Genomic DNA, 26,886 nt, shown 5'->3' on the forward strand with positions numbered 1-26,886 from the left:
CCTCAGTTTCTCCGTCTGCCCAAGGCGGGCCCTGAATCCGAGGCACGGGAAGGGGATAGGTGCCCTCCTGCCCTTCCCCCCAAACCCGGGTGGTGGCAGTCCTTGAGCCCGGCCTCGGCCCGCGGGTTTGCATGTCCAGAGCCCGAGGTGCCCGCTGACAGACAGAGCGTGCTGACAGACCTGGCTAGCAGATCTCGGGAAGAAGGCTTGCTCCTCCCATCGTCCTCGCCCTAGGCGGGCCCGCCACCTCAAAAACGCAGGTGCTCGCCCACTGTGAGCTCACTGCCTTCTCGGCAGCCCCCCCGGGAGGGTATTATTACCCGCATCTAACCCGGGAGGCGCGAGGGGCTCAGAGAGAAATCGCGACTCGCCCAAGGTCACACAGCTCGGTTCGGGCAAATCTGACAAGTCCGGCGCCAGTCGTTCTTCTGGGCTCATCGCCGCCTCCTTACAGACACGTTCCTGAATAAAGCACTGAGGCCCAACGCCCGGCTTTGCCCAAAAAACAAGGCTCCGGGCTAATCTGAGGGAACAAAAGCGCCTAAAATTCCATCCCGTGTTTTCCACCACGCCGATTCCCACCGACCAATCCGCTAGCGCCGGTCCGCAGGAGGTGGGTGCAGGCGGACCCGGCGTGATCGACAGTCCCTCTCAGAGGCGGAGCCTAAGCTTCGACCAATCCCGCGGAGCTGCTGAAACGAGCCGGCGCGCAGGACAGGTGGCCTGGCCAATCGGCGTGGGGGGGCGGGTCCGGCAAGCCCGGGCTGTCGCGAGAGGCGGCCACCCCGCCCACTCCGCTGGCCGCGGCCGCCCGTGCTCGCGAGCGCGCTCTGCTCAGCTCCGACGGCCCGGGCCGCGATCCGTCCGCGGGTCCGGCTGGATCCCTCCGCCGCGCCAGGCCCGTCCGGGCGCCGCGCCCAGCCTCGCAGCGGGTAACGGCCGGCCTGGGCGCAAGCGCAGGAGGCGGCATGGCCGGGGCGGCTCCGTCGGGGGGCGGCCCGCACTGACAGACCCTGCGGCGCGCGGGGAGATGGGGGCGGCCGCCTCCCGGGCGACGACGACGACGACGAGGAGCGGCCGCCGCCACTGCCGCGCACCGGCCGCCGCTGGGGACGGGCGCGGGCAGGGCGCCTCCCCGTGAGCGGCGGCCCCGAGGCCGCTCGCCGTCCCCGGCCGCCCCGGCCGCGGCCCCGGCTCCGGCCGCCGCGGGGCCCCTGGCGGGCGGCTCCCCCGGCCCGCGCGCGCCCGGCCCGCGCCCGCGCCCGGCTCGCGCGCGCGCGGCCTCGCCCGGCGCCCGGCCGCGGCCCTGCGCGCCCCCCGGCCGCCCGCGCGCGGCTCCCGGGCCCGGCGGCGGGCGCGGCGCGGGCGGCAGCATGGTGGAGAAGCGTTGCCCGTTGCAGAGGGACGGCGTGTACCGCTGGTTCTCCGAACTGCCGTCGCCGCAGCGCGTGGAGTTCCTGTGCGGCCTGCTGGACCTGTGCATCCCGCTCGAGCTGCGCTTTCTCGGCTCGTGCCTGGAGGACCTGGCACGCAAGGACTACCATTCGCTGCGCGACTCGGAGATTAAGGCCAACAACCCGGCGGACCTGGGCAGCCTCACCAACCTGACGGACGAGGTGGTGCGCAGCAAGCTGCTGGTGTCGCTGGCGCTGCTGGGCTCGGAGCAGCGCGAGGCTGCGGGCGTGCTCTACCGCACGCTCACGCACACCGACTCCATCATCCACAACTACGGGCTGCAGCTCAACGAGGGCCGCACGGGCGATGAGTTCCTTCTCCTCTTCACCATGGCCTCGAACCACCCGGCCTTCAGCTTCCACCAGAAGCAGGTGCTGCGCCAGGAGCTCACACAGATCCAGAGCAGCCTGAACGGCGGCGGTGGTGGCGGTGGCGGCGGCGGTGGTGGTGGCGGCGGCGGCGGCGGTGGTGGGAAGAGCGCGCCGGGACCCAGCGGCGCGCTGCCCACCTGCTCGGCCTGCCACAAGGTGAGCGCACGCGCGCGGTGAGCCAGCGCGGCTGGGGTCCTTTCCAGGCCAGCCTGGAGAAGGAGGACCCACTAGGGACCCGGTGGCCGGCGTCTGCGCGCGCGGCCCCTTTGTGTGTTTGTTGTCACAGCCCAGGAGGGGGACGCGATAAGGCCTTTGTCCTGCCAACCCCTGCTTTTCTTAGGTGACATAAGATTCAACAATATGTCGACTCGCTCTGACTGGGAACCTGGGCCCAAGTGGGCCCTGCCCCTGCCTGGCTGGCACAGGTGTCCCCGGGGTACGATGGTGCAGGGATCCGTGCATGCATGTGCTTTCGTGGGGGTTGTGCACGCTGGTAAGCGAGTCTGTCTGGAGAGCCTGGCCGCTGACAGGGGCTTTGCAGCCTCAGCGGGTCTGCGTGTAAGCTGTCACTGGTGATCCAGCCACCATCGGGGACACCCCAAGCTCACTGAGGTGGGATCTGGTCTTAGGATGATAATGTCAGCTTGCTGGGCAGGGAGGGCAGCCTGATCATCCGCTCAGAAATGCCAGCTTTGGCCCACGTGTTTGAGGACTGGCGTAGCAAATGGTTCATCATGGGGACGAGCAGACAGAGCTCCTCCTTGGCATCCCTCTTAGCTGCAGTCCGTCGTTGCGCGGATGATCCAGGTTGTGTATTTGGGCCTTTGGAGGCTGTCAGCAGCCCTGGAGCTTGAGAAAGAGGCTCTCCAGTGCTAGGGGCCCATTGAGGTCCTACCCCGTGTCCTTGGTAGTAGTAGGAGGCCACTTTCGGGCCTCCTGTCCAGCTGCTCTACAGTCTGAGACTTTTGACGTTAAAACTCTTATTCTGCTTCCCCTGCCCAAGGTGAACAAGGTGGGGTAGTTGGGAGCCAGGCTTCAGTCGGCTTTTCTCCCTGCTCTCTTTGAACCTTGTGATGTGGCTTCTTCTTTTTAAACGTCTTCCTGTAAGAAGAGGCTGTGGTTCCTGAATGGGTTTCTGTGGTGTCTTATCTTTTCACTGAGACTGCGGTTTGCTCTTTGTTGGCTTTTTTTCCTTTTTCCTCTACATCTATACACTTCCTCACCTCACTTCCCTCTTGCGTGCTAGGCAGCTGTCAACAAGAAAGGCAGGGCCCAGGGAGAGGTACGTTCCTCTGGCCAGTCAGCTGTCACCTGTCCAGGACCGGGAGCTTGCTACCTCCCATGCTGTGTGGCCAGACCATTGTGTGAGTGGGGCTCACGCACATCAGCTCTGTGCCACTTGGTGTCAAAGACGGGGACTATTTGTAGCAGGGCAGTGAATTCAGAATAGAAGTGTCTAGAACAAATGTCTTGGGTCCTCTCCCACCTACACAGTACTAGGGACGGAGCCTAGAGCTTGTGAGTGCCAGGCAGGTGCTCTGCCACTGAGCCCTCATAATAAGTTGTATAAGATAGCCTTTGTCTCAGGCAAATGTCATTGAGAGATGGAGTTAATCTAGTCCCCAAGGTCTGGGCACTGGTCACTAGCCTTTGTCTCCTGTGCTGTAGAAGGCTGGGCTGAAGTCCTCCAGAGGTGACAGGGCAGCTGGCAGCTGTGCTCTCCATGTGCTTCCTGGCCATGCTGCATGTCAGTGCATTTTTGCAGAGGTATGCCTTGTCTGCTTGAATGTCTGTCTTGCCCTGAGCATTGCAGCTGTTGCAGTTTTCAGGAATCCCGTGGGCCTGACAGGGTTGGGGTCCTCTTTGGAAAGTTAGGGACATTATTTGGCCCTGGCACAGGGACTCTTTTTTTTTTTTTTTTTTTTTCTTTTTTTGGATTTGTTTTTTTGAGACAGGGTTTCTCTGTGTAGCCCTGGCTGTCCTGGAACTCACTCTGTAGACCAGGCTGGCCTCAAACTCAGAAATCTGCCTGCCTCTGCCTCCCTGGGTGTTGGGATTACAGGCGTGAGCCACCACCGCCTGGCCAGGACTCTTGACATAGAAATGAAGTCTGGGTCTCCTCTGCTCAGGTCCAAACATATCCATTTCTCTTTCCTTTCCCTGGCTCTGAGGCACTCCAAAAGGACTGTTCTCCAAAGCTGGAGGTGGGCTCATTCGTAGCTCTGCGACTGACGCCTGATGGTGTACTTGGACCCTGGGAGGGTGAAGTCCAGCTGAGTGCCGCCGCTTAGCACTGCACTGCACTTGGACCTCTGCGTCCTTGGAAGGAGGTGGCTCGCATTTCCTTCTGAGCTGTAGCACTTGCTCTTGAACTTAGGACTGAGCCTTTGCTCTCAGAAGTGAAGCTGCCCAGTGTGTTTGGATGTCGTCTGACTTAAATTCTTAGTTCTCTTAACTGAGTTTCCTGGGAAGTTTGTTGTTTGTAGTCACTTCTCTAAGTCCTCCTCATCTTTTTTATTTTAAAATGCATAATGTTCAGAGGAGCCCTAGAAGTTTAAAAGTGTGGTTTATTTATTTTAAAGACCGAGGTTTTGGGAATGTGGGGAGGGACTCAGTAAGGGGGGCAGTGTTTGGGATGTAAATAAAATAAAGATCAAGGTTTCATTGTGTTGCACACCCTGGCCTGGGTATTGCTATCCTCTTGCCTCAACTTCTGGAGAGCTGAGGAGATAGATTCGCACCAAGCCCAGCTGTGGACATATTACGTAGGCATGGCTTACTTCAGAAAACCATTTGCTGTGTCTGTGGTATGGGAGCACGAGGAGCTGCAGGATGTAACCTCCTGGGTGCTTTCTGTCCCTTAGGTGTGGTCTCAGGATGCTGAGAACAGTGCTTGCATTTTATTTCAGTAGAAAGCCTTGGTCTGGGAAGCAGGTTAAATCAAGACCTTTAACTGGACATGAGGTACCAACTTGTGACCAACCCCAGCATTCAGGAGGCTGAAGCAGGGGGCTCTGATGTCAAGGCTGCCCTGACACCTCAAGTTGGTGGGTAGCTGGTGCAAGAGAACATTCACTCCGAGTTGTCGGGGGTGTTGTGAAGAGCTGTGTGGCCATCGGCGTTAAACTTCAGATCACCAGGCTCCTCCGTAAAGGCAGCAGTGCCTGTGAGCCATCCCTCCATTCTCTGACCAGCCCCTCAGCAGACGCGGTCAAGTGTCTGTCGCTGTGAATTTGTCTTCTGATCCCGTCATGTGAGCGCAGTCATAAATGCTTGCCCTTCTGTGCTGGGCTGCTTTCACTTGGCATGCTTCTGAGGCGTCTCTGGAAGAGTGCACTGCACTTTGCTCTTCTTTGTGGCTGAGTGATACTCACTCACCGTGGGGACGAACCGTCATTGACCTGCTCACTAGGGTGGAGGTCTGGCTCGATGCTTAGCTGAGGCTGTTCTTCATGGCAAACTCCTGAGTGCCTGGCACTAACACATCTTCCTTGGCACATGATTGGCACATGGCGATGCCAAGGGTCTTCATTCTCAGGATGGGCTGCTGCCGGGGGGGTGGTTAACGGTGCTGCATGGCCATCAGGCCCTCTGGGCTCTGTGGTTACGGTAACTGGAGCTAGCGGTGGTCTGTCCTGCTCTGTGTGGTGTAACATGGTCTAGGAGCCCTGTGTGGGTTTGTTTTTGTTTTGAGTTTTCCCTTTAAGGAGGTCTGAAAGGGTGTGCTGCCTATGGGGAATATTGAGGTTCTGGTCTTGTTTTTGTTGGATATCTGTAGAGTTCCAGAGCCGTCCATCTGGGTTTGGCATGTATACCCTAGGGTTGGCCTTGTGTAGACTTTGAACAATCTCCACACACTATGAATAAAGCTGCTAGGGAGTTCTTGAGACGGGCTACAGTCCACTTGGCTGCTTGTCTCTGGTAAGCTCTTGCAACTCATTACAGTTCAAAGGTATGTTTTGGTCCTGTGGGTATCATGTGAGGAGTAGATGGCTTTGCTTGGCTTCTCCTTTAACATGGTTGTCGAAAGCCCCTGACATTCCAGAAGGGCTAGAACAGATCGCATCTTCATCAGAGACCTGAGACTGGGGGGGCCGTTTTCTCTAGGGCGGCCAGATCTCCTGAGTCCGCTGTCTGTATTCTTCCTCAGAGTGTTTCTGTCTAGGTGGGAGCACTCCAGGGCAACACCCTCACACTCTGTTTTGATGTCCTTCTTAGTGGCATATCTCCAACAGCAAGCAGAAGTCGAGTCAGGCCTTGAGTTACAGCAGGCCCCTTTGATCCACTGGTGTGACTGAGTGGCTCTGAAGTGACTGTCTTAACCCACTCGTAGAGCTCTGAGGGTCTTGCATTCACAGTAGCCAGGCCACATTGTCCTTCGCCATTTGAACCCCATCAGAGCTGTCATGCTTCAGAACCTGGAAACCGTCACAACTGGGTCTGATGCATAGTGCAGTGGTATTGCATACACAGGTAGCTAGCAAATGGCCAGGAACCAACAGTGACAAGGCTTGCTGCTTTTCTGAAGCCATTGTTGCTGAAGCTCCATTCTGTGTATTGTGCCTCGGACCTGTATGCCGCGTTCACTTTGCCTTTGGGTTGAGAGCACATTGAGGATGTACAGTTTCTAGAACATTGGCGTGCAGACTGCTAGAAGTGTCACCTTCATGTGCTGTGCCTGGTGATTGGACAGCTGTTGACTTCTGGGAGGCTAATGTTAGATTACAATACAGTCTTAAAAAAGGATTTATTTTTATGCTATGTATTAGTATTGTGCCTGTGTGTCTGTACCACATACATACCTGATGCCAGTGGAAGACCGAGAAGACATCAGGTCCATGGGCCTGGAATTACTGCTGTGTGAGTGCTGGAAATTGAACCCACAACCCCACATTTTTATAAATTATTTTTTTGCCCAGGAAAAATAATTTCTACATTAAGAGTCCCTCTTCCTTAGCAGGATCAGATTTCAGAAAAAGCCCTCAGACTCCCAGGAGTTGAGCTGGGACCAGGGTGAGCACACTAGGGAGATGGCTGTAGGCTTTGACTTCAGACCTTAGCTGTACTTTCTGAAGCAGTGTTAGCAAGGGAAGAAGGAACACAGAAGTAGCTTGCCAAAGGTAATGTTACTTTGCTACCATGAGAAGCTGGGGCAGAAGGCTTGTGATGAGTTCAAGATTAGCTTTGAACACATAGTGAGATCCTGTTTAAGACAAAAAAGCAAAATGACCATCAGAATTTATAAAGCAGGTAACTCTGGGATTTGTGGGTTGAAGGGCTTGAAGTTGTTTCAAGTGAGGCCAGGATGGAAGCACTCCAGTAGTTAGTCTTCTAACTGCCTACAGGGCACTTGGCTGGGGTGGGAGGAGCCCAGGCCCCTCTCCTCTGGATGGCCTGGCTTTAACTAAACATCTTGTTTCCTTAGGGATTTGCAGGGTCAGGTGTCTGAACTTACTACTTCTTGTCTCTCTCCTCCCTTTCAGCACCTTTGACCTCCAATGTTTTTCTGCTTGGACCCTAAGCACATTCATAGGCTCTCTAATCAATGGAGAGCCTACTCCTCTCTCTCAATGGAGAGCTCTATCCTCTTTGTCCCTTCAGAGCATGGCTCCGCCCTCTAGTCAGGTCAGCATTTCTTCTGGACATGCCCATGTGTATCTTGATGCACACTTACACATTGCCGTACCCACATGCATGTTGACTAGGAACCAGGCCTCCCTGCCACATGCCCATGGTGTCTGCTCTTCTTCAGATATGCCAGCCTGCGGTCATTTCCCCTGACATTGCATGTCTTCAGCTAGGATGGTTGTAATTGATGGGAATTAAGTAGTTTCTTAAATTAAGAGATGTTTTAAATTGGTTTCATAATCAGACAAGTGTCCAGAATGGTGCAAAAGGACCCCAAATGCAAAGTCCTCTCTCCAGGACCAGCTGGTGTCCCCTCCTTCCCTGGGGCCCTAGTCCCTCGGGTTTGCATTTAAGGTACTTGCTGACAGGCCCTCCAACCAGCACCCCAGAGGCAATGCTTCATAGCAAGACTGCCTTAAAACAAATGAAAAACCTTCAAAACAAACAAACAAACACACCAAAACCAAAACCCAATTTTGCCTTTTCCTCGGGCATCTAATCCCTTTTATATAGAGCAGTTCTTTTTAGAACTTTTGGGGAAGATCGTATGTGCTTACATGTTTCTTCCTCATACACCCATCCCCGGACTCTTGACCTGACCCTGCTATGTGAGTGGGACTGAATGTTCACCTTGCTCTTGTGAATGTGGCCATTTACCTGTCTTGTCACCTTCCCCATGATAACATCTTGCTAAGCACTGATAGGCACTGTATTGTGTGTGTGATATGTCTGTACTCTCTTTTTCTTTTTTCTTTTTCTTTTTTTTTTTTTTTGGATTTGGTTTTTTCGAGACAGGGTTTTTCTGTGTAGCCCTGGCTGTCCTCACTCTGTAGATCAGGCTGGCCTCGAACTCAGAACTCTGCCTGCCTCTGCCTCCCAAGTGCTGAGATTACAGGCATGCGCCACCACCACCCATGTCTGTACTCTTTAAGGCTGCAGTAGAGTGTGTCTCTGTGTTCCTGTCTCCATACCTGCCTCTGAATAGCAGACCTTGGTCATTGCTATTCAGAGAGAACCATCCTTGGGGCCTTCTCCAGGTGACAGTGCATATCTCCCCAAGTGACCACATTACCAGTTTGTCACTGTTCTTCCCACTGGGTAAGGGGCTCTGTGGTCTAGAGGCAGCTGACCTCTGAACACTGACTATATGAGGAGCCTTGTCTGTTGTTTGTTTTCCCATCTTTAGCTTTCCCACATGGTTTAACTGCTATACCTTATGTGAGCTTTGGTGTTGTGGCCTAAGTAGATCACATGTACTGAGAAGGGCACATGTGTGATGCACAAACGTTAAGCATGGCACTGCTTAAGTGAGGATGCTTCCCTGTATCTTCTGGCCAGAACTTGCTAGCTTTCTTGTCTGTTAACTCACCCCAGTTGAACTGATTTGGTGTGAGCGTGACACACATGTAGCAATGTCTTTCTCAGTTGTGTGTGGATGGAACTGCTCTCTTACCACACATCCAACACTGTCTGCATCTGCTGTTTAGTGGGTGTGGGGGAGGGTTCTGTTGTTGTTCAATTTCTAGTTAGTTAATTGCTTTCTCTGACTGAGATGGAGGTCTCACTCTGCAGCCTAGGTGTTCCTGGAACTCATGATCCTCCTACTTCAGCCTCCTTAGTGCCAGGACTAGAGTTGTATACCAGCAGGCCAGCCCCTGTGACGTTGTCCCAGGTAGATTCTGAGCCTTCAGGGTAGTCTAAGCCTCTGGCCTCTGGCACTCCTTCTCTGTCCAAGGAATGCAGTTTTTTGGTTTTAGTTGTGAGTAAACATGGCTGTTGAGCAGTTCCTCACATGATGGTTTGTGGGGTGGGGCTTGGCTGGCTGCACTGCACTTGTGTGAGGAGACTGGTTTCTCTTTTCTTTCTTTTAGCTGTGTAATTCTTTGTATTTTCAGCTTTGATTTTGCCATTCTCACTGATAACTGCACCCCCCTCCATCAGGGCTGGGGCTCCAAGTGGCCATCCCTGGTCAACTGGCCTATGGCCAGGCAAACTGCTCACTCCTGCCCACCCAGGTGGCCAAGCCTTCTGGGGATCCTTGTCCCCACTGAGAGCTACTTGGTAAGTCCTATAGCATCATAGTCAGGGTTAGTGTCCTCACGTCCATGCCTGCTTCTCTCTTCCTCACTCGTTCCCTCTCCTCTTGCTCCCAGCAACACTTATGGGACAGATACACGTTCAAATGTCTGCATAGGGCACAGATGGCACCTGGGGCATGCGTGCTGTGCATACACACCAAGGGGCACGTGTGTGGCATAGACACAGCACATTTCTTCATATGCTGGTGTCAGCCTGAACAGGAACCATCTTCCCAGCTTCTTGACTGTTTTGTTGTTGTTGTTGTTTTAAGTTAAATCACCAGAAAGTTTGGTCCCTTAATTCTCCTTAGAAATCACAGCAGTATGCCTAACTTGTGCCCTTGCCTGGATCTGGTTCCTAATGGCAGGTCCTGTGGTGGTACCTACGTTCTGTCTTGGAAAGGTGCTGTGGTTTCCCCTGCCTGGCCTGCAGTTCTCAGTGTGCTGTGCCTGTCTCTGTATGCCATCTCCTCTTCCAGCTGTCCCCTGACCTCCCTCACCTTGGCCTGTGTGGGTGTGGCTGCTTCACAGCCACTTAAGGGCTCATGCTTTCGTTGTCCTTTTGTTTCCTGCCCAGGAAGAACATAGGTGTCTCTGTGTTTCTGTTGAAAGACCACTCGCTGGAGCACAGAGATGGCATCGCCCAGCGTCCCTGCACTGCCAGCTCCAAGAGACATGTATACCAGCCAGCCAGTGGGAGGGCACGGGGCATGGCAATAATGGCTGTTTCCATGTGCTGTGAGCTGTTCCCAGGGAGTTTGATGCTCTGTGTCCTACATAATGGTCTTTGCCGTGATCTTCCCCCATGCTGGCTGTACATCTCTGGGGAAATGCTGTGCTGGGGCCTTTGGTCTGCACTGTCTTCACTGCCAATACATAGAACCCACAGGATCCTGGGAGGCCTGGGGACACGCTAGCAGACTGCTCTCCCGTGGCACTGTTGCGGCTTAAGTCACTTGTGCAGAGCAGCTGTTGTTCCTGAGAAAGGCTTGTGAGCTGCGTTCCTTTTGTTTTCATGCAGCTCGGTGGCAAGCTGGGTACCGTGGCTGCTAAGGTGGCAGGAATGGAGCAGGCCTCTGGCTTGAATGGCCAGCCTGCTTCTCTTAGTCTAACTGGTGACACCAGGTTCCAGTCAGAAAGGAGAGCCATGAGATCATTTCTGGTTGTTCGTGATTAGTATGTCCTCGGGCCGAGTTGACTCCCCAAAGCACGGTAGGTGGGAAGTCCTAGATGTGTGAGGACAGTCACAAGAAAGTGCAGTTTGCAGGTAAGATTTAGTGTATCAAGAGAGGCCCAGCCCCTCCCCCATCACTCAGAACCTGTGGGAATGATGTGTGACCACCTCGTGGGGCTGTACTTGGTGAAGTTGAAGGGACATTTGAGGAGTGTGGGAAGGTTGGTGTGGTATGCCCATGTATTACCAAATGCCAGGCATTTTGAGATGGGGCAGAGGCTTGCTGTACAGGGTGTTGAAGGTCCGCAGGCATAGCAGAAAGGGAGGCCATCTGATACCATGCGGGTTGTCAGGGGGTGCCTGGACTGCAGAGAGAGCAGGAGCCATAGGGGTGGACTGGGAGCCTCTGACGACTCTGCTTCCCCTCAGGGTCAAGTGAGATGTGAATTAAAGAGCAAGGGTCCAAGAAAGGCGGACGATGGTCGCTCACACCTGCCTGAGCTCAGCACCAGCTCCAGTGTAGCTCAGGGTTGTGTGGATTGTCACCACAGAGAGTTAGTTGATCTGTGTTCCTCTTTTGGCACCGAGAAAATAGGTAAGCCTTAGCAGTTTGCAAAGGTGGCGTCAGCTAGTGGCTATTTTTATTATGTGAAGACAAATAATGGCATTTGTCTTAGTTCATTGTTAGAAATGAAGGGAACCTTCAAGTGAGGTTGGAAGGCAGCTTTGGTCAAGGAGGCTGCAGAGGACCAGTCAGCGGAGTCGGGAGAACTCTGGCTTGGAATCTGTAGTCCTCTCCCAGGGCTGCCCTGGGACCTTCAGGCCAGTGTTGCTCAGTCCTACACACCAGTACTTTGCAGTGATTCATTTACAGACAAAACTTACACTGAGCCAAAAGCATGGTTTTCCTGCACTGTCTTGACTGTATGAGTGAGCTGTGTGAGCCCATGCAGTGCAAGCCTGTCCTGGTAGAGAGGGAGGGGCCATTTTCTCTTCCATTCCTGCCTTCATCCCCTGACCTCCTCATGCCTTTCTGCTTGTCTTCTTTGTTCTGTCTGCCACTTTTCTACCCCTGGTTGGCTTTGTGTGTTCTGAAGGCTTCCATTACCAGTCATGGACTTCTGTTTTCTCTGTCTTCCTTACCACTGTGGGATCTCATGGCAGGTCACCACCCCTCCCCTCCCACGAGCAGGTTCTTACCTCAACAACAGAGGCCCTAAGTCCCGTACTGCAGTGTAGTGGTCTGCTTCAGTGTGGGAGCTTTTTGTTTTATTTTAAAATCAAAATGAAGATAGAGGCTTGGCTGAAGCTTGGCTGCAGAGTACTCGTATGTACAAGGCCTTTGCACCTTAGTTCACATTCAGATACAGAAGGGAGAGGGGAAGGGAGGGGAGGGGAGGAGGCTGGAAGCAGAAGTAGTGGGGCATATCAGTAATCCCAACATTTAGAAGGCTGAAGCAGGAAGGCCCTAAGTTGAAGGCCAGCTTGAACAAAAGCATTGGAGCGAGAGAGTGTGCAGTCCTTCGCGCTTGCCCATGTTCTTAACCATTTTGTGGTTTTCCTTCCTTTAGAAGCCCCATCTTGGCATCACATTCTTTGAGTGTATGCTGGTATACACTTTGCTTCTTCCTGTCTCCTCAGGACATTGTCACTGAGGTCGGCTCTCTTGGTTGATAGCTTTCTTCCTCTTCTGGCTTTGAAAGCAGAGCACTATCTGGCTGTTCTGTGCTTCCTTTGTTGCCCTCTGCCTGGGCTCAGGATTTGCTAGTGGTGTTGACAGCTCTGCAGTATCTGTGTGCTCTCCTGGGCTTGCCTTCTGGGGCTCTCTGCATATTTTGGTGCTGTGAATCTATACCTTTTGCTGATCTTGGGGGTTCAGTAACATTCCAACTGCATGTCTGTTTCCTATGAGGATGCAATCGCAGGCATGTTGCCTATTGTTCCCCATAAACATCCTCTCAGATCTCTCCTCTTCTGCTGTGGGGACACTTTCCATGGATCCATGTTCAAAGCCACAGTGTATCACCATCTCAAGCCTGCTGCTAAGCCCACCAGTAGATTGTTAGTTCAGAAATAGCATGTTCTGATTATGAACTTTCCACTTTGAAAGCTGCTTTTTTTTTTTTTTTTTTTTTTTGAGGGGTTTGGTAGCAAACACCTTTAATCTCAGCACTCAGGAAGCAGAGGCAGGTGGATCTCTGTAAGTTCTTGGCCAGCTAGAGTTAGTGAGATCCTGCTTCAAAAAACCGACCACCCAAATAAAGCAAACCTCTCTTCCAAACCCTGTTGGTCTTCTCATGGTGCCTTTGGATTTTCAGTCTGAGCTCCCTTTGTGCTTACTGCCTGCTGGTCCTGCCTGAGACCCTTGGCCAGCTTGGTCTTCGCTGGGAGCCTGTTACTCTGCCAGGGGTCTGTTTCTGTTTTTCTTGATGTCTGTTGGTTTTGGTTGCTTCTTGGATTCTGTGAGGAAGTGTCTGTAGGAACTGTGGCTTTGGTTCTGGAGACCGAGGATTCTCGGGTTGGCTGGGCGTACCACATATGTCTTCCTTTAGCCCATGACCAGCTTGATCTCCCTCTGCAATTCTAGCTGTGTTGTCTGTCACAGGGAAGCAGTCAGTCAGGTGTCTTTTTCGAATGCACATGGTTTATTGTCCACTTACCAGGGATAGGGAAGGACTCAGCAAAGGAACCTGATAACCAAGCAGTCTAGTTCTAAGTCATGCCAAGGTATTCAGAGGGAGAGTTCACACCTGGTCGTTGGGTAGAGGTAGCCCAAGCCAGTCACAAGTCTGAATCACTGGTGCATAGCAAGCCACCAATGTTGACATCTTCTTATGGAGAAAGGATGGCGAGTATGGGCCAGCTCTTCATAATATGCTCCTGGAAAGTGACAGAGGCTGGTTATGGCCTTGGTTGTACTGGTGCCAGATGCACAACAGTCACTAAAGTCAGAGCCAAGCCAGAGGCAGGAGGTCCTGGTGACAGATGTGGTCACTGAAAGAGTCCTTGTTGCTAGTATGGCTCCTGTGTGTTTAGTTGGAGTATGTTGTGGATAGTGTCTCCTAAGAGCTGGGAGCTTTGGTTTTTAGAGCCCTTTGGTGCCTTTTTGGTTTCCACTGTCGATTGTTGGGGGTCCCAGGCTTTGCTGGATGTTTCCTGGGCACTTGCTGTGATGTCAGGATGTTGAGCAGGCAGGTTACACCCAGGGGCTTGCCTTGACATCAGGACACAGAGCAGGAGTGCCTACCTTCCTCTGTGCTCTCTTTATTCTGTGTTCCAAGTATTCACTGTCCATGTCCATACCTGGATTTCACAGAACTTTTCCTAAAATGTAGCACAGTTATAGGTAGGGTTTGTGTGTGTGTGTATGTGTGTGTGGGTGTGTGTGCATGTGCAGCTGTACTGGAATCCTCATATACATGTGTGTGTGTTTGTGTGTGTGTGTGTACACAGCTGTACTGGAACCCTCATGTATGTGTGTGTGTGTGTGTTTGCATGTATATCTGCAGCTGTACTGGAACCCTCCTCTGTGTGTGTGTGTCTGCAGCTGTACTGGAACCCTCCTGTGTGTATATATGTGTGTATGCATGTGTGTGCATGTGTACAGCTGTATTGGAACCTTCCAGATACTACTAGACCACACCCTGGATCAGCTCATGGGTTCCCTCTGGCCTTTCCTGATGATCACAGAACACAGCTTATAGGATAAGATCCTACCTCTCATCCTGTGAAAGTCTCACTTGTCTGCTGCCTTTGGTGCTGTTGAGCTTAACAGTGTTTATAGAGGGTTTGGGTTGGCTACTGATAGTCATTTTAATGCTGTGAGCCCATGTCTAGGGCTACTTAGCAGTCCCCTTAGCACTCTGTCTGTTGCCGAGAGTCCATCTTAGGCAGCTGAGTCACTAATAGAACTCCAAGGTGGAAAGATGCTTCTGAGCCAGGCTGTGGTCACAGCCACCTGGGAGCCTGATGTGGGAACATTGTTTGAGCCTAAGACTTTGGGGACTTGGCGATAAGCCTGGACAAGGTAGTAAGACCCCTTCCCATTTGTTAAAGAAACCTATTCCTAGCCACAATATTTGCTGTAACAGTATTGTGTGTGGTTTGTCTTCAGTGTCAGCAATCCTTGAGATAAACACCCATTAGTGCCTCTTTCCTGTCCCATGGGTGTGGGGTTGGGTTCCTGACTCCCACTTGTAGGCGCAGAGCAGAGACTAGCACCCGCTGCCTGAGTTTAGGTGTCCTGGGTTTCTACTGTCGGGTTCTCTAGGGGAGGAGGACTGAGATGTGGTTTGCTGCTTTGCTTTAGATGGCAGATACTGGTGTATGGGAGAGGGCGTCTTGTACCAGGGTCCATTGTGCCCTTTAAATTTGGCCTCTAGAGGAGGAAGAGATGGCTCATCAATTAGGAGCATTAGCTGTTCTTCAGAGAACCCAGGACCTGTGTTTGATTTTCAGCACCTACAGGTAGCTCACAAAATGTCTGTAATCCTAGTTACAGGGACTCTCACACCCTCTTTTGGCCTCTGGGGGCCCTGCACACATGTGACACACAGGTATATACATAGTTGAAACACTTATGAATACAATAAAAATAATAAATCACTGAGCATGGTGATGCACACCTTTAATTAATTCACTTAGGAGGCAAAGGCAGGTAGGATCTCCGTGATCAGCCTGATCTACACAGAAGGCTCCAGGCCAGCCCAGGCTCCATAGAGAGACCCTGCTTCAAACAATAAGCTACCAGATGTATGGGCTGGAGAGGTGACTGAGGAGTTAGGAGTACATGCTGTCCTTTCAGAGGATCCATCCAATTGGCAGTACCCACATCAAGCAGTTCACCAACCATGAGTAACCAACTTCAGGAGAAATCTGACTCCTCTGACTTCCGCAGGCACCTGCAATCAGTGCGCACACCCATGCGCAGAATTTATTAGGTGTAAACCTGACCTCTGAGCATCCCCTCCCCTTCTTGGTCATGGTCACACTTCACTGCTAATAGTGGATCTTTCTTTGGCAACTGTGGCACTTCCTACTTCCACCACTCTAGCCAGGCAGCCCCTCACCACCCAAGAGGAGACATCAAAGCCTGAGCCTGAGTCTGTCTGAGGTGTATGGACACTGATGGACTCTGTATGACAGGCTCCATTCTGGGCTGCTCCTGAGAGCTAGCAGCTTTAGTCTTGAGGTTCGTACAATCTGTTAGAGAGGCTACCTGTGCCCTCCAGCTGACTGCACGACAGTGTATGGCCTAGGGTTCCTAAGGGCAAGAATACAGGCCACAGCTCTGGACTGTCAAGGCCTGTGGGGCTCACCAGCCTGTTCATCTCTGTCTCTAGTGTCTGGACTCCCTGTGGAAACCTGGGATAGAATGCTGGGCAGTGATGTTGCTACATAAGGCAGAGCTGTAAGCAGTGAGGCAGCAGCCAGCCCCAGGCAATAACTGAGGTAGGCAGCATCCCTTGGACCTGCCTCAGACTGTATCAGAAAGAGACAAGAAGCAGGTTAGTACTTTGAAGGGGTATCTTCTGTGCGCCCCCTCAGCCTTCCATCACACACATCTGTGGAGAAACATTTCAGCACGTCACCAGGAGAAGGTATGGGCATGGTCAAAGGAGGAGCCTGTGTCCACAGTTCCCAGCCTGTTTGGTGCTGCAGGATTCCTCCAGCAGGCCTGGGATTTTTTTGCTGATTGCATTGAGTGCTGCCCATGCAGAGTGTGGGCCAGTTTGTGATGGGGACCCTGTGTGTCCTGCCTAACAGACCTTGCTGGCTGTGAAAGAAACCTGCTCTGCTGGCGTCTTAGGAATCCCTCCCAGAACCTCGACCAAAATCAAGCAGTCTGTCTTCTTTCTTCCATCTGTCTCTTTGTCTCCATTTTCTCTATCTAGTAAGAAACAGTAAAAGGAATGCTTTGTGTGGAAAGTGGTTTTTGGTTAGTATTGGCTTTCATTTGGCCTAAGTCAGCAAATAGCTTTCACTATTAAACTATTTTCTTGTTCTGCTTTAGAGACATAATGACTGTTTTAGTAAAATGCTTACAAATCAGTTTTCTTTTTATATTTTTACATTGACTTGAAAGCGTATAGCAGATGTTACTCTTTCCTGCTAGGCCTGGCTGGTGCTTGACTAGACTGTGTTTGGGTTGTAGTGTCAGCTCCTGTTCCCTGGCTGACAGGAAACTGTCAGCCTGAAGGCCCATCCCCAGGATTTGGTAGCTCTTCCTGCCAGTTAGGCCCATGGTGGTTTCCTGACCACTGTCTCATCATTTCCACTTGATCACCTTGAAGTTGTCATCTTCCCAGTGAGAATCAGGACATCTGGAGTCTTGATCGGGTGTTTACTAACTTCCATGGTCCTGGGTAACACCCCGGGGACCTAGCTTGTGGGAGGGGAATGGAGGCTGTAGAAAGGCCCACAGCTCTGTGTGCCTTTCTGAGCTGCTCTTAGTTCGTAGGAGTGCATCTATATTTAGACTATATCTTTAGCTTCTTTTTCTAAAAGTAATATCTGCTCTTTGAAGAAAAGTTGGAAAATGGAAAACAAGAAAATAAAGTCAGACATGGTGGTGTGTGCATTTAACCTCAGTACTCAAGAGGCTGAGTGAGGCTGGAGGATCACTGAGTTTGAGGCCCTCTTGGGTCATAAAGTAAGACACTGTTGGCTGCTTCACACTGTCATGTCTTTTCTGATGCCACAGCTCCCGAGGGGCTTGACCGACCCCACCTTGTAGCTGCAGTGCTCATGCCCAGTTCCCTGTCCAAGCTGCTGCAGGAGACCCTGGAAGGGAGGGCTCACTTCCTGCCTCCTGTGTTTGCCAGATCTTCTGTGGTCACGACTGGCCTTCCTGGGATTGGGGCAATTCTCGTTAGCTTTTCTGCAATTATGACATCTTGATGTATCCATGGTGACAACTGAGACCACATTTGTAGACTTTGCTTGATGGAGTCCCCCTTATAACCATAAAATCTATGTAAACCTTGTTAAACAAATAGTAGTCACCCCTATAAACACCATAGTAGTAGTCGTCACTTATATAAATGCTATAATAGTAGTCACCCCTATAAACACCATAGTAGTAGTCACCTATATAAATGCCTGGAACTCCTTTGGAGTTTTCTTGTCTCTTTCTGGTGCCTATCTGCTTGTCGACTTTCCTCTTTTCACTCCCTCTGAGCATTCTGTGTGCTTTCTGATTCCTCCAAGTCTGTTTAAAGGACTCTTGGTCTGCAGTCACATGGCTGTGGCTTGTCTGTCACTTGTAAATTTAATGCATGTTTATGCCATTGGTTTTTACCCTGTGAAGGTGAGTTGTGTCTTCCTGCATACAAGTCCTTGGCATTGTCACTAGTTGGTGACAGCTTAAGAAGCTGTTGAATCCTCCAGGTAGCTTTAGATGGTCAGGAGGTTCAGAGGAGTCACAGATAACTATGCCCTGCCTGCTGCCTGTCTGAAGTTTAGGTGAAATGACTTCTTAAACTGTCATCGCTAGTTTTAGGAGAGGTGATGGCCTGTCATGATGTACTTATTGGGGTCTGTTTGAAGGAGGGGAGACCCCCCCTGGATTCTAGTGGCTGTTACAAGTTCTGCCCAGTGCCCCGGGGATGCCCAGGGCATCCTGCCTTGCAACTTTTCTGTGTGGTCATGTGTTTTCACTGTGCTGTCCATAACAGCACTGCAGTCCACTGGGGTGCCTTTATCAGCCACACTGTGTGCTATAGCGTTAGCAGTCAGTGTCCAGTTTCTGTCTTCCAGCTGGTAAGCTCAGTAAGTGCATCATAGCTACCACTGAAGCCTGTGGAGCCACCTGCTGTTATTTTCATGTTGCAGTGAAAGAAGCTGAGACAGAACCAGATGAAATCTCCTGAGCAGTCTCATCAGTGAACAAGGCTGTACTGCCGACTGCACCGTGTGGCTCTCTGTGTTCACTGCTCACTCCCATCTTCCCTTACTCTTCCTCCTGTTTATTTTGAGACGGTCTTGTCATGTAGCCCAGGCTAACCTAGAACATGACTCTCCTGCCTCAGCCTTCTTGACTGCTAGGATCCTAGAAGTGTACCCCCACCCCTACCCCCTCCCCGCCCACTCCTCCCTCAACTCTGGTGGCTGCCATGTTTCAGTTTTCCTTCCCAGGTGGGCATGGTCCTAGACAAAATGCTGGGAGCTGTGCTTGAGTTTTATTTGTAATATGGGGACAACTTGGTCTGTTACGTGGGCTGACCGTGGCCCACTCCAGCAGCTCCTGCCATTCCCCCTTGGAGCAGTGGCGTGGGCTATGGGAAGCCTAGGCATCTCTGGTCGGCTTTCTCTGACAGTATTTAGAGGACTCTACTTCCAGAAACCCGATTGTATATGAGCATGTCCTCTTTGAAATTGGTGTCTAAAAATTAAATTTCTAAAGATTGTGTTCCTGATCATGAATATTAAAGTGAATTTACATGCAGCTATAAGGAAGCCTGTGCGAAGTTTTTTCATGGGACATGCAGTCAGAGGGAAACCTTTTCTTTTTTTTTTTTTTAATCTTTTTTTTTTAAAGATATTTATTTATTTATCATATGTAAGTACACTGTAGCTGTCTTCAGACACCAGAAGAGGACGTCAGATCTCTTTACGGATGGTTGTGAGCCACCATGTGGGTGCTGGGATTTGAACTCATGACCTTTGGAAGAGCAGTCGGTGCTCTTAACCCACTGAGCCATCTCTCCAGCCCAGGGAAACCTTTTCAAAATTGTCCTTATCTGAGGGACAGTTATTAGCTGTGGTGATGGGACCAACATTGGCCACGAAGCCACGTGACTTCCCTGGAAGGGACACAAGTCCATATTTGGTCTGATTATCCACATGGCCTCAGGTTTCTGCTCATGTCCCCTCTTTTGGGACAGGCCTTTGGTGTAACCCTGGTGTGATCCTTTATTTTATAGTGTCTCAGTAGTCAGAATGCAGAATCTCCCAGTCTACCTCGGACCTGAGTCAGAATACACATGTACCATGGTCCTGGAGATCAAGTCTAGGCTTTCATGTTCTAGGTGAGACTGAGTGAACTGGGGACATTCTGCCCCTTTTTACTTTTTGAGACAGGCTGGAACTGAGTCACCCAGGCTGGCCTTGAGCTTAGTCTCTAGCTTGAACTGGCCTAGCCATCCATCCTCTTGCCTGCTGATTATCTGAAGTTGCATGCCTGTGTCCCTAGGTGAGACCTAAAGGTCATTACATACTAGGTCTGGATGCACCAACTCGTATCTACATACTTAGAAGGTATACTTCAAGAGCCGGGCTTTGCTGCTTGGGACCAGGCACCTAAACTGCACTCCAGCGAGGCACTTGTGAATGGGCAGCAGCCCAAGTTCACATGAGCTTTCCTGGGGCCCTCGGGAGGGAGGAATATGTTCTGGTCTTGGAGCAGGTACTGCGTATCAGATCTGCCTGTAGCCGTGGCCGGTTGGCACCCAAGCAGAGTGGCTGAGACCCTAGTGACGCCAGCCAGGCAGGATGGCAGGACAGAGCATCACCTGCAAATCAGTGCCACTGGGGCCATGGGAACTTGGGCAGGAGCTGAATGTCCTATGAATGCCTGCCTAGTGTCCAAATGGAAGGCATTGTTGCATGAGCAGGGGATCCCTCAATGAACAGAACAGCCAATAGAGATGAGGCACTGAGGGAGCCACGTAGACAAGGGGCAGGGTCAAGGTCCTCTGGAAGGGACTGCGTGTCTGCTGGGCCAGGGTGAGGAGTAGGCTAGGTAAATGGGATGAGGTGCCTGCCTGGGGGCTCTGTGGGCTGCAGGCCATGATGATGAAAGGACAGGTAGCCAGACAGCAGAACCTCTGGCCTTTCCATGAGAGTAAAGGAAGGTGCTTTGCTCAGAGAGGAAACTCACAGGCAGAGCTGGGGAAGGGGGTACCTTGGCTTAGTCTACAGGCTTTGCACAGGATGGGAGGGACACATGTGCACACGGGGCCATTAGAACTCTGAAGTGAGTCAGAGAGCATCTGAGTCGAACTGCGGGTCATGTGGACAAATTAACCTAACCAAAAATAACCTAAAACAGCATTTCTGGGAATTGCAGTTGAAGACAGCGTCCAGTGTAAACAGAAGAGCAAGAGGTGAGAGGAGGAAGGCAGGCTGGCTGGCTAGGCGGCCGACAGGCAGGCACATTTGGCCTGGAGTCATCACTTTTAAAGCTTTTTTTCCCTGTCTGTGTTTTCATCAGACTGCTCACAGCTTTGCCCTGACCTAGACCTGGCCAGTTGCTGGCCTGGAGACATTAGCCCTCAGCTCTGGGCTGACTCTATATGGACACAGGAAGTGCTTCCTGTTGTTGTTGTCCCCCCCCCCCCCCCAGAGTTCCCAGGGGCCACACTGTTGCTTTGTGAAGTGGTTCTTATCTCCGCCTGGGTCTCAGCCCTGGCACCACACAAGGACAAGCCCCTGCAGGAGTGGCCCTGGTGAGCCCTGTTGTCAGCACACTCCTACCCTGTTTTCATCTGTCAGCTTGGGGTGGGGAACTGGGTTTTGCTAGTGCCTCTCTGGTGATGGGGGATGCTGATCTCTTGTGACTGGTCAGAACACCCTTGGCCTCCTCTTGGAACCAGGATGTAGCATCAGGAGCTGTGAGAGTCAAGCAACCAGGACAGGCTGCTGGTGGCCATGTCCTGAAAGGTTGTACCTGAGCTGCTCACAAAGTGGTATCCGGATCTCGTCTCCTGATGAGGTTGTGTCTTGTCTACACCTTTTGGGTTGGTTAGTGGAGAAGGCATTCCTGTTCTAAGTGTTGTCCAGGATGTTCTGGAATTCAGGGCCCTTCCATTCTGACTTCCAGGTGCCAGGGATCATGGGCATATGCGAAAGAGTAGCTTTAGAAACTCTCTGGCATCTTCTGTAAATTTGTTAGTATTGTGTGTGCACATGGTGTGGGTACCTCGTCGTCCTAGCAGTACGCATGTGGGAGGCAGAAGACAGCCCTGGGAGGAGGTCCTCCTGCCTTCTTACTGTGTTCTTCTCAGGGATTGAACTCAGACTTGTAAGTCAAATGTCTTTATTCACTGAGCTGTTTTGCCCAGCCCTCTTTAATGACTTCTTTCTCTCCTTGCTTGCCTGCCTGCCTTTTTGAGACAGATTTCACTGAGCCCAGATTAGCATTACACTTCCAAGGGGAACTCGGAATTTCGATCTCTGACTCTACCTTCTGGGTGCTAGGATTACGGGTGTGCTCCAGCCTGCCTTTGTTTTATGGAGTGTTGTACATCCAACCTAGGAAGTCATATCTGCTAAACAAGCACTCTGCCAACTCTCCCAGACCCAATTTAGGTCTCTTGATAGCTTCTTGGTAAAGTTAGCCACAGGGCATTGCCTTTATAAAGTGAATGAATGACTAGGATTTCTTTTCTTGAGTTTAGTTGAAGTTCACAGAGACTGGCTGGTGGCACACTGCTTGTGGGCACCTGTTGTACTCCACTGAATACCAGGATGCAGAGGGAGCCTTTTGTGGTGTTGTTGCTGCTGCTGTTGTTGTTGTTGTTGTTGTTGGGACAGGGTCTCTTTATATAGCCCTGGCTGACTTGGAACTTGCAGTGTAGGCCAGACTGGCCTCTAACTCACAGAGGTCCAGCAGCCTCTGCTTCCCAAGTACTGATATTAAAGGCATACCACCATGCCTGGTCAAGAGTAAGCCTTCTTGACCCCAGTTTAGCTAGGTTTTCACTGAGAGGCTCTGACATTGGCAGCAACCTCGCCTTCTTTATTCATATACCTCTATCTGCTTCAGCCACAGGCCTCTGGGCCTGCCATCTGCCACCATCAGGTAGATGACAGTGGGCAACCATGGGCATAGGCTAGGATATCCCAACTGCTCACTGCTCAGGTTCAAGGCTCTGGATCAAGAGTAGCTGCTAGTTTCTCAACTTCATGGCCCCATGGTACACGCAGCAGCTGCTCAGTCGTGGAACATTTTTGCCAAGATTTCAAATCTTGAGCCTTTTCCTAATATTAGAAAATTTGAGATCTTAAGACTGAATGATAGCATTACTATTTTTAAATTTTACATCTAGTTTATTTGTACTATAAGATTTTTCCAGTCCTGATGAGGGGGGGGGGGTGGTAGTGATTGAGGATACTGCAGTCCCTCTCCTTCCCAAGGCCAGTCAGCAAACCAGGGCTTGTGGGCCCAGTTTCATGTGTACACATGAGAATCTTCTCCTTACACCCAGAAAAGACAGTATGCTGTGTCACAGTCCAGCTGTGGTGTCCCCACAGTGTACACAGGGTCCCTGTCTCTGGATAATGAAGTTATCAGTGTCAGTTTTCTTCCTGTGTAAAAGTTTTGATGTGGTGAACCCTACTGTGTGACAGAACCTTTCCTGGGGAGGTGTGGAGTCCATCTGCTCATCCCAGAGAGGGAACCCAAGACAGACCAAAGTACAGATACCACCAAGTCCAAGTCCAACTTGAGGTTTATTGGGGTTACTTATAGGAACATAAATTACTCAAAAGACAGCTCCATCACCAAGGTCCATCCCAGTGTGTGTGACAGCTCACAATGCCGGGAACTTGGGACATACTTCATGGCCTGCAGGCAGCTGGGAAGGTTGGGGAGTGTCCTTTCCAGGTGTCTCAGTTGGTGTAACCCTCTTCCAGGAAACTTGGCTTCAGAGTCTTAGCGACTTGCTTTCTTGAGAGTCATCTTTTCAGCTCAGCCTCACTGCCACAATGGCTCCTCTGAGAGGATTTGCTGCTTGGCTTTCTTCCATCTGAAGGACTTTCAGCTTTTGTTTACTCTGGCAGGGAGGGCTGGGCCTAGCGAATCTGGTCAGTTTCAGGGACTTCCTAAAGCTGTTTTGACTCATTTACCTTGTTCAGAGAGCTTCCTCCCAGGATGGAATGTTTGAGTCTAGGAGGAAGATATTACAGAACAGTCCTTAGAAGTGGAATCATGGGATTTTCTTTGAGCTGTTCAAATTGTACCTGACCAGATGTACTGTTCTCTGCTGTTCTGTGGCTTTCAGAGCTGTGAGGAATTTGTCACAGGAAAGCATTTAAAGCTGTAAAAACAGAGTTATGCCTTAGGTGAAAGCATTCGATGCATGCCACCGTGGGTGGATAGGACCGCTGATCTGGATGGTCGATGACCAACCTAGTTGGAAGCCCAGGATCACTGATGGGTCTGGGGAGGCGTGGACTGTGGTGCCCATCTTCCTTAGGAAGTGTGCTTGCTGTGTTACAGTAGGAGAATGTGAAGCCACGTTTGTGTGTATGACTTGTCAACAAGAGATAATTGTGCAGAAAAAAGTAAGAAGATATTTCTGTCTGTCTCCTCAGATGGCTCCCAGAACTGAGACCCCTGTCAGCAGCATCAGCAACAGTCTGGAGAACGCATTGCATACATCAGCACATTCCACGGAGGAATCCCTGCCCAAGAGGCCTTTGGGAAAACATGGCAAAGGTGGGTGAGTTTGTTGTGCCCAGATTGTAAAAGCCCCAAAGAGACCATCAGGAATCACAGCCTGCTGTCATCGCTGTTATCGCACGAGGGTCTTTATTCAGGCTCGAGCTTGGGCCACTGACCTTCCTGATGGAGTGACCCCCAGGTCTAAGTGAAGGGGGTTATAAAGGGAAAAAAAACACAAGCGGGGTTTCTAGCCTTGGCATTCCATGAGATGGTAAAGGAAATGTCATCCTTCAAATCTGATAACATTTGTTCCGACAGCGGGGTGGAACCGTGCAGTGGAAAGGGACCTTTCTGACCTGGGAAAAGTAACTTATGCTATCAGAAGCTGGTGTATTTTTACAGCTGGCCACAGCTGTCTGGGAACACTAATTTGTCTTTTTTTCCATAGTCCTAAAAGTAGGCTTTTAACATTTTAAGGATATTGGCTCCTGCTTCCTTCCAGGGGCGAGAAATGCTGGTTGTTAATCAAAAGGGGGTGTGAGTTTCAGTGACTCGAGGGTAGGCTGTTAATTGTTCCCCCACCCCATCCCCGGGAGGGTCGTCAGGGGGGAAGGGGTGCTAGCATGAAAGAGGGATTGCAATATTCGAGTGCCAGGCTGGGCTCCCTTTTGTCTGCCCTCTCCAAAGGCTGGAGGCATCTATGCTGGAGAAAAGGGAGGAAATGGGAATACTAACTACTCTGGCTCCGCGCAGAGACAGGAGACTACAGGGGAGTACAGGATTTGATGCGCGGAGACAGGGGCAGGTTTCCCGTGTCTCTTCAAGTCATGCTGGACAGTAGTGGGAGATCCCAGGTAGAGGGAGAAGGCTAGCAGTCTGCAGGACTGTGGACTGTTGAGACATAGTATCTTCAGGTGCTCAGTCAGGCTGTTCTTCTGATTCTCCCAAGGAATTCGTGGTCACACTTCACCAATATGAACTTTAAACACTAGTGTTTATTAAGGGAGGGAAAAAAGGTTTAAATATCTTCTACCCCTCACACAGAACAGGGCCTGAAATCTGAAGCAGCTGAGCCACGTGGTTCTTTTGAACCATCTGGGTCACTTGGTTCTTTCCCAACTAGATGGGCTCCTAAGTCTTACTCCGTCTCCACTCACCCAGTGCCTGCCACCAGCCTTCGCGAAGCCTCTCACTGCCCATGCCACTGAACAGGTACCATTTTATAAACCGTAACTGGAGCATTGGTTGCTCAGTGTGGATGGACCTGCAGCTAATTGAGCCTGTCACTGAGGTCCGGGTCGTTCTGACCTAATGCCCAGATTGGCTCAGGGCATCAGAGGCACCTGGGTGCAATTTAAACTGGACGAGGGTATTGGGGAGATCACACCTTAGCAGAGTTAGGCAGGGAGGCCTGTCCTGCTGGTCATACACTTGGAGGCTCCTGGGAGACTGCCGTACCTACTCCGCACAGATGTGTCTGTGCCTTCTGTCACTTGAGCAGGCCCTCCTGCCCTTCTCATTGCTTGTGTCCCAGGCTGTGCTGCTGCACTAAAGGCCTGAGCTTGCTCTGTGTACAGTGCTATCTGCTCTGCTGGGTCACAGCTCAGGGTGGCCTGCTTTCTTGCCACTGTGTCACACATATGTCTTGACCACGGCACAGTGGAGAGCAGTGGGTGACAGATCCTGTGATGCCTGTTTTCCCACCCAGCACTGACTGCAAGATCAGTTTACCTGATGCAGGTTGTTCCCAGGAGACTGTACTCCTCTGTTGACCGTTTGTCCCACCAGGTCTTAGCAGTGCTATCCCAGAATGGTTGTATCTGGAGTGCAGGGCTTCCTGTGAAGGCTGCTTCACCTGTGCTTCCATCCAGACCATGCAGTGGTGTGGGCAGCTCTGTGCCTGTGTGCCCAGAGCTGGAGATGCTTGTCTGTTTCTGACAAGACAGTGAAGCTAGACTGCTTCTGTTGGCTTGATTAAAGTGCAGATCTGAAACATCTCAGAACTCAGGTTCTTTGTACTCTTAAAAATGATAGACTTGAGGGAACTCATGCTTCCATGTGTCATGTCTGTATGCTGGCGGAGGATCTCAGCCTGGGCATCGTATGGTCTGGTCGGCACCATGTCGGCTTCCAGCTTTGTTATGTAATGTTATCATGGTGAAGAGCAGCTAAAAGAATGAACTAACCGCAAGAGGCTTGGGCTTTGGACAAAAATGAAACTTTAAAAGCATGAATTTTAACAGGATGGGAGTTAAGGATGAAAGCTAACTCCTGAAACCATAGCAGTGTGTCCTCTTCTGAGCTGCTCTGGGACCACAGTGTGGAAGGGATGAGAAACCTTAGGCGCTCTGGACATTCCTGGTTCTGTGTTTGTCCTCACTGAGGACAGAGTATAGCTCAGAGCTTTGCAGTGAGTGTCCATGTCTGGACCACAGTTTTGTGTGGTGGTGGTGGTGGTGGTGGTGGTGGTTGTTCTTGTTCTTGTTCTGCAGTCTAGAGATCAATCCCTGGGCCTTGCATGTTGTCTTAGGTCAGTGCTGCCCTATCTCTAGGCCTTCACAGCCTTCCCCAGCAGTTCCCATTTGAACCATAGACACATGACAGTGTTTGAGTGGCTGCTTCCTCAGTTTCCCTAAAGAAAATGAGGCTGGGATTTGGGATTGAGGAACACTCACTCCCCTCAGCGTTTCTCCAGGAGGTGGGTGAGTCAGGAGCACAGATCATGTGCGAGACTGGGCAGTGTGCACCTTCTACTTCTCAGGCTCCACTCCGAGCTAATATCTTACCACTTTA

At 51.3% G+C, this 26,886-nt stretch overlaps 1 protein-coding gene across 2 annotated transcripts in view; it reads left to right on the top strand.

The window, feature by feature from the left end:
• Positions 1 to 1,309: 1,309 nt before the first annotated feature.
• Positions 1,310 to 26,886, top strand: part of Zcchc14 (zinc finger CCHC-type containing 14) — a 51,875-nt gene continuing 26,298 nt past the window's right edge. For both annotated transcript variants that reach the window (XM_052166830.1, XM_052166828.1), the window contains exons 1-2: positions 1,310 to 1,982; positions 24,024 to 24,147. In XM_052166830.1, the coding sequence (XP_052022790.1) occupies positions 1,374 to 1,982; positions 24,024 to 24,147 (733 nt within the window). In that variant the 5' untranslated portion in view covers positions 1,310 to 1,373. The remainder of the gene's footprint in view (positions 1,983 to 24,023; positions 24,148 to 26,886) is intronic.

This window comes from Apodemus sylvaticus, chromosome 21, assembly GCF_947179515.1.
Source record: "Apodemus sylvaticus chromosome 21, mApoSyl1.1, whole genome shotgun sequence".
NCBI lineage: Eukaryota > Metazoa > Chordata > Mammalia > Rodentia > Muridae > Apodemus > Apodemus sylvaticus.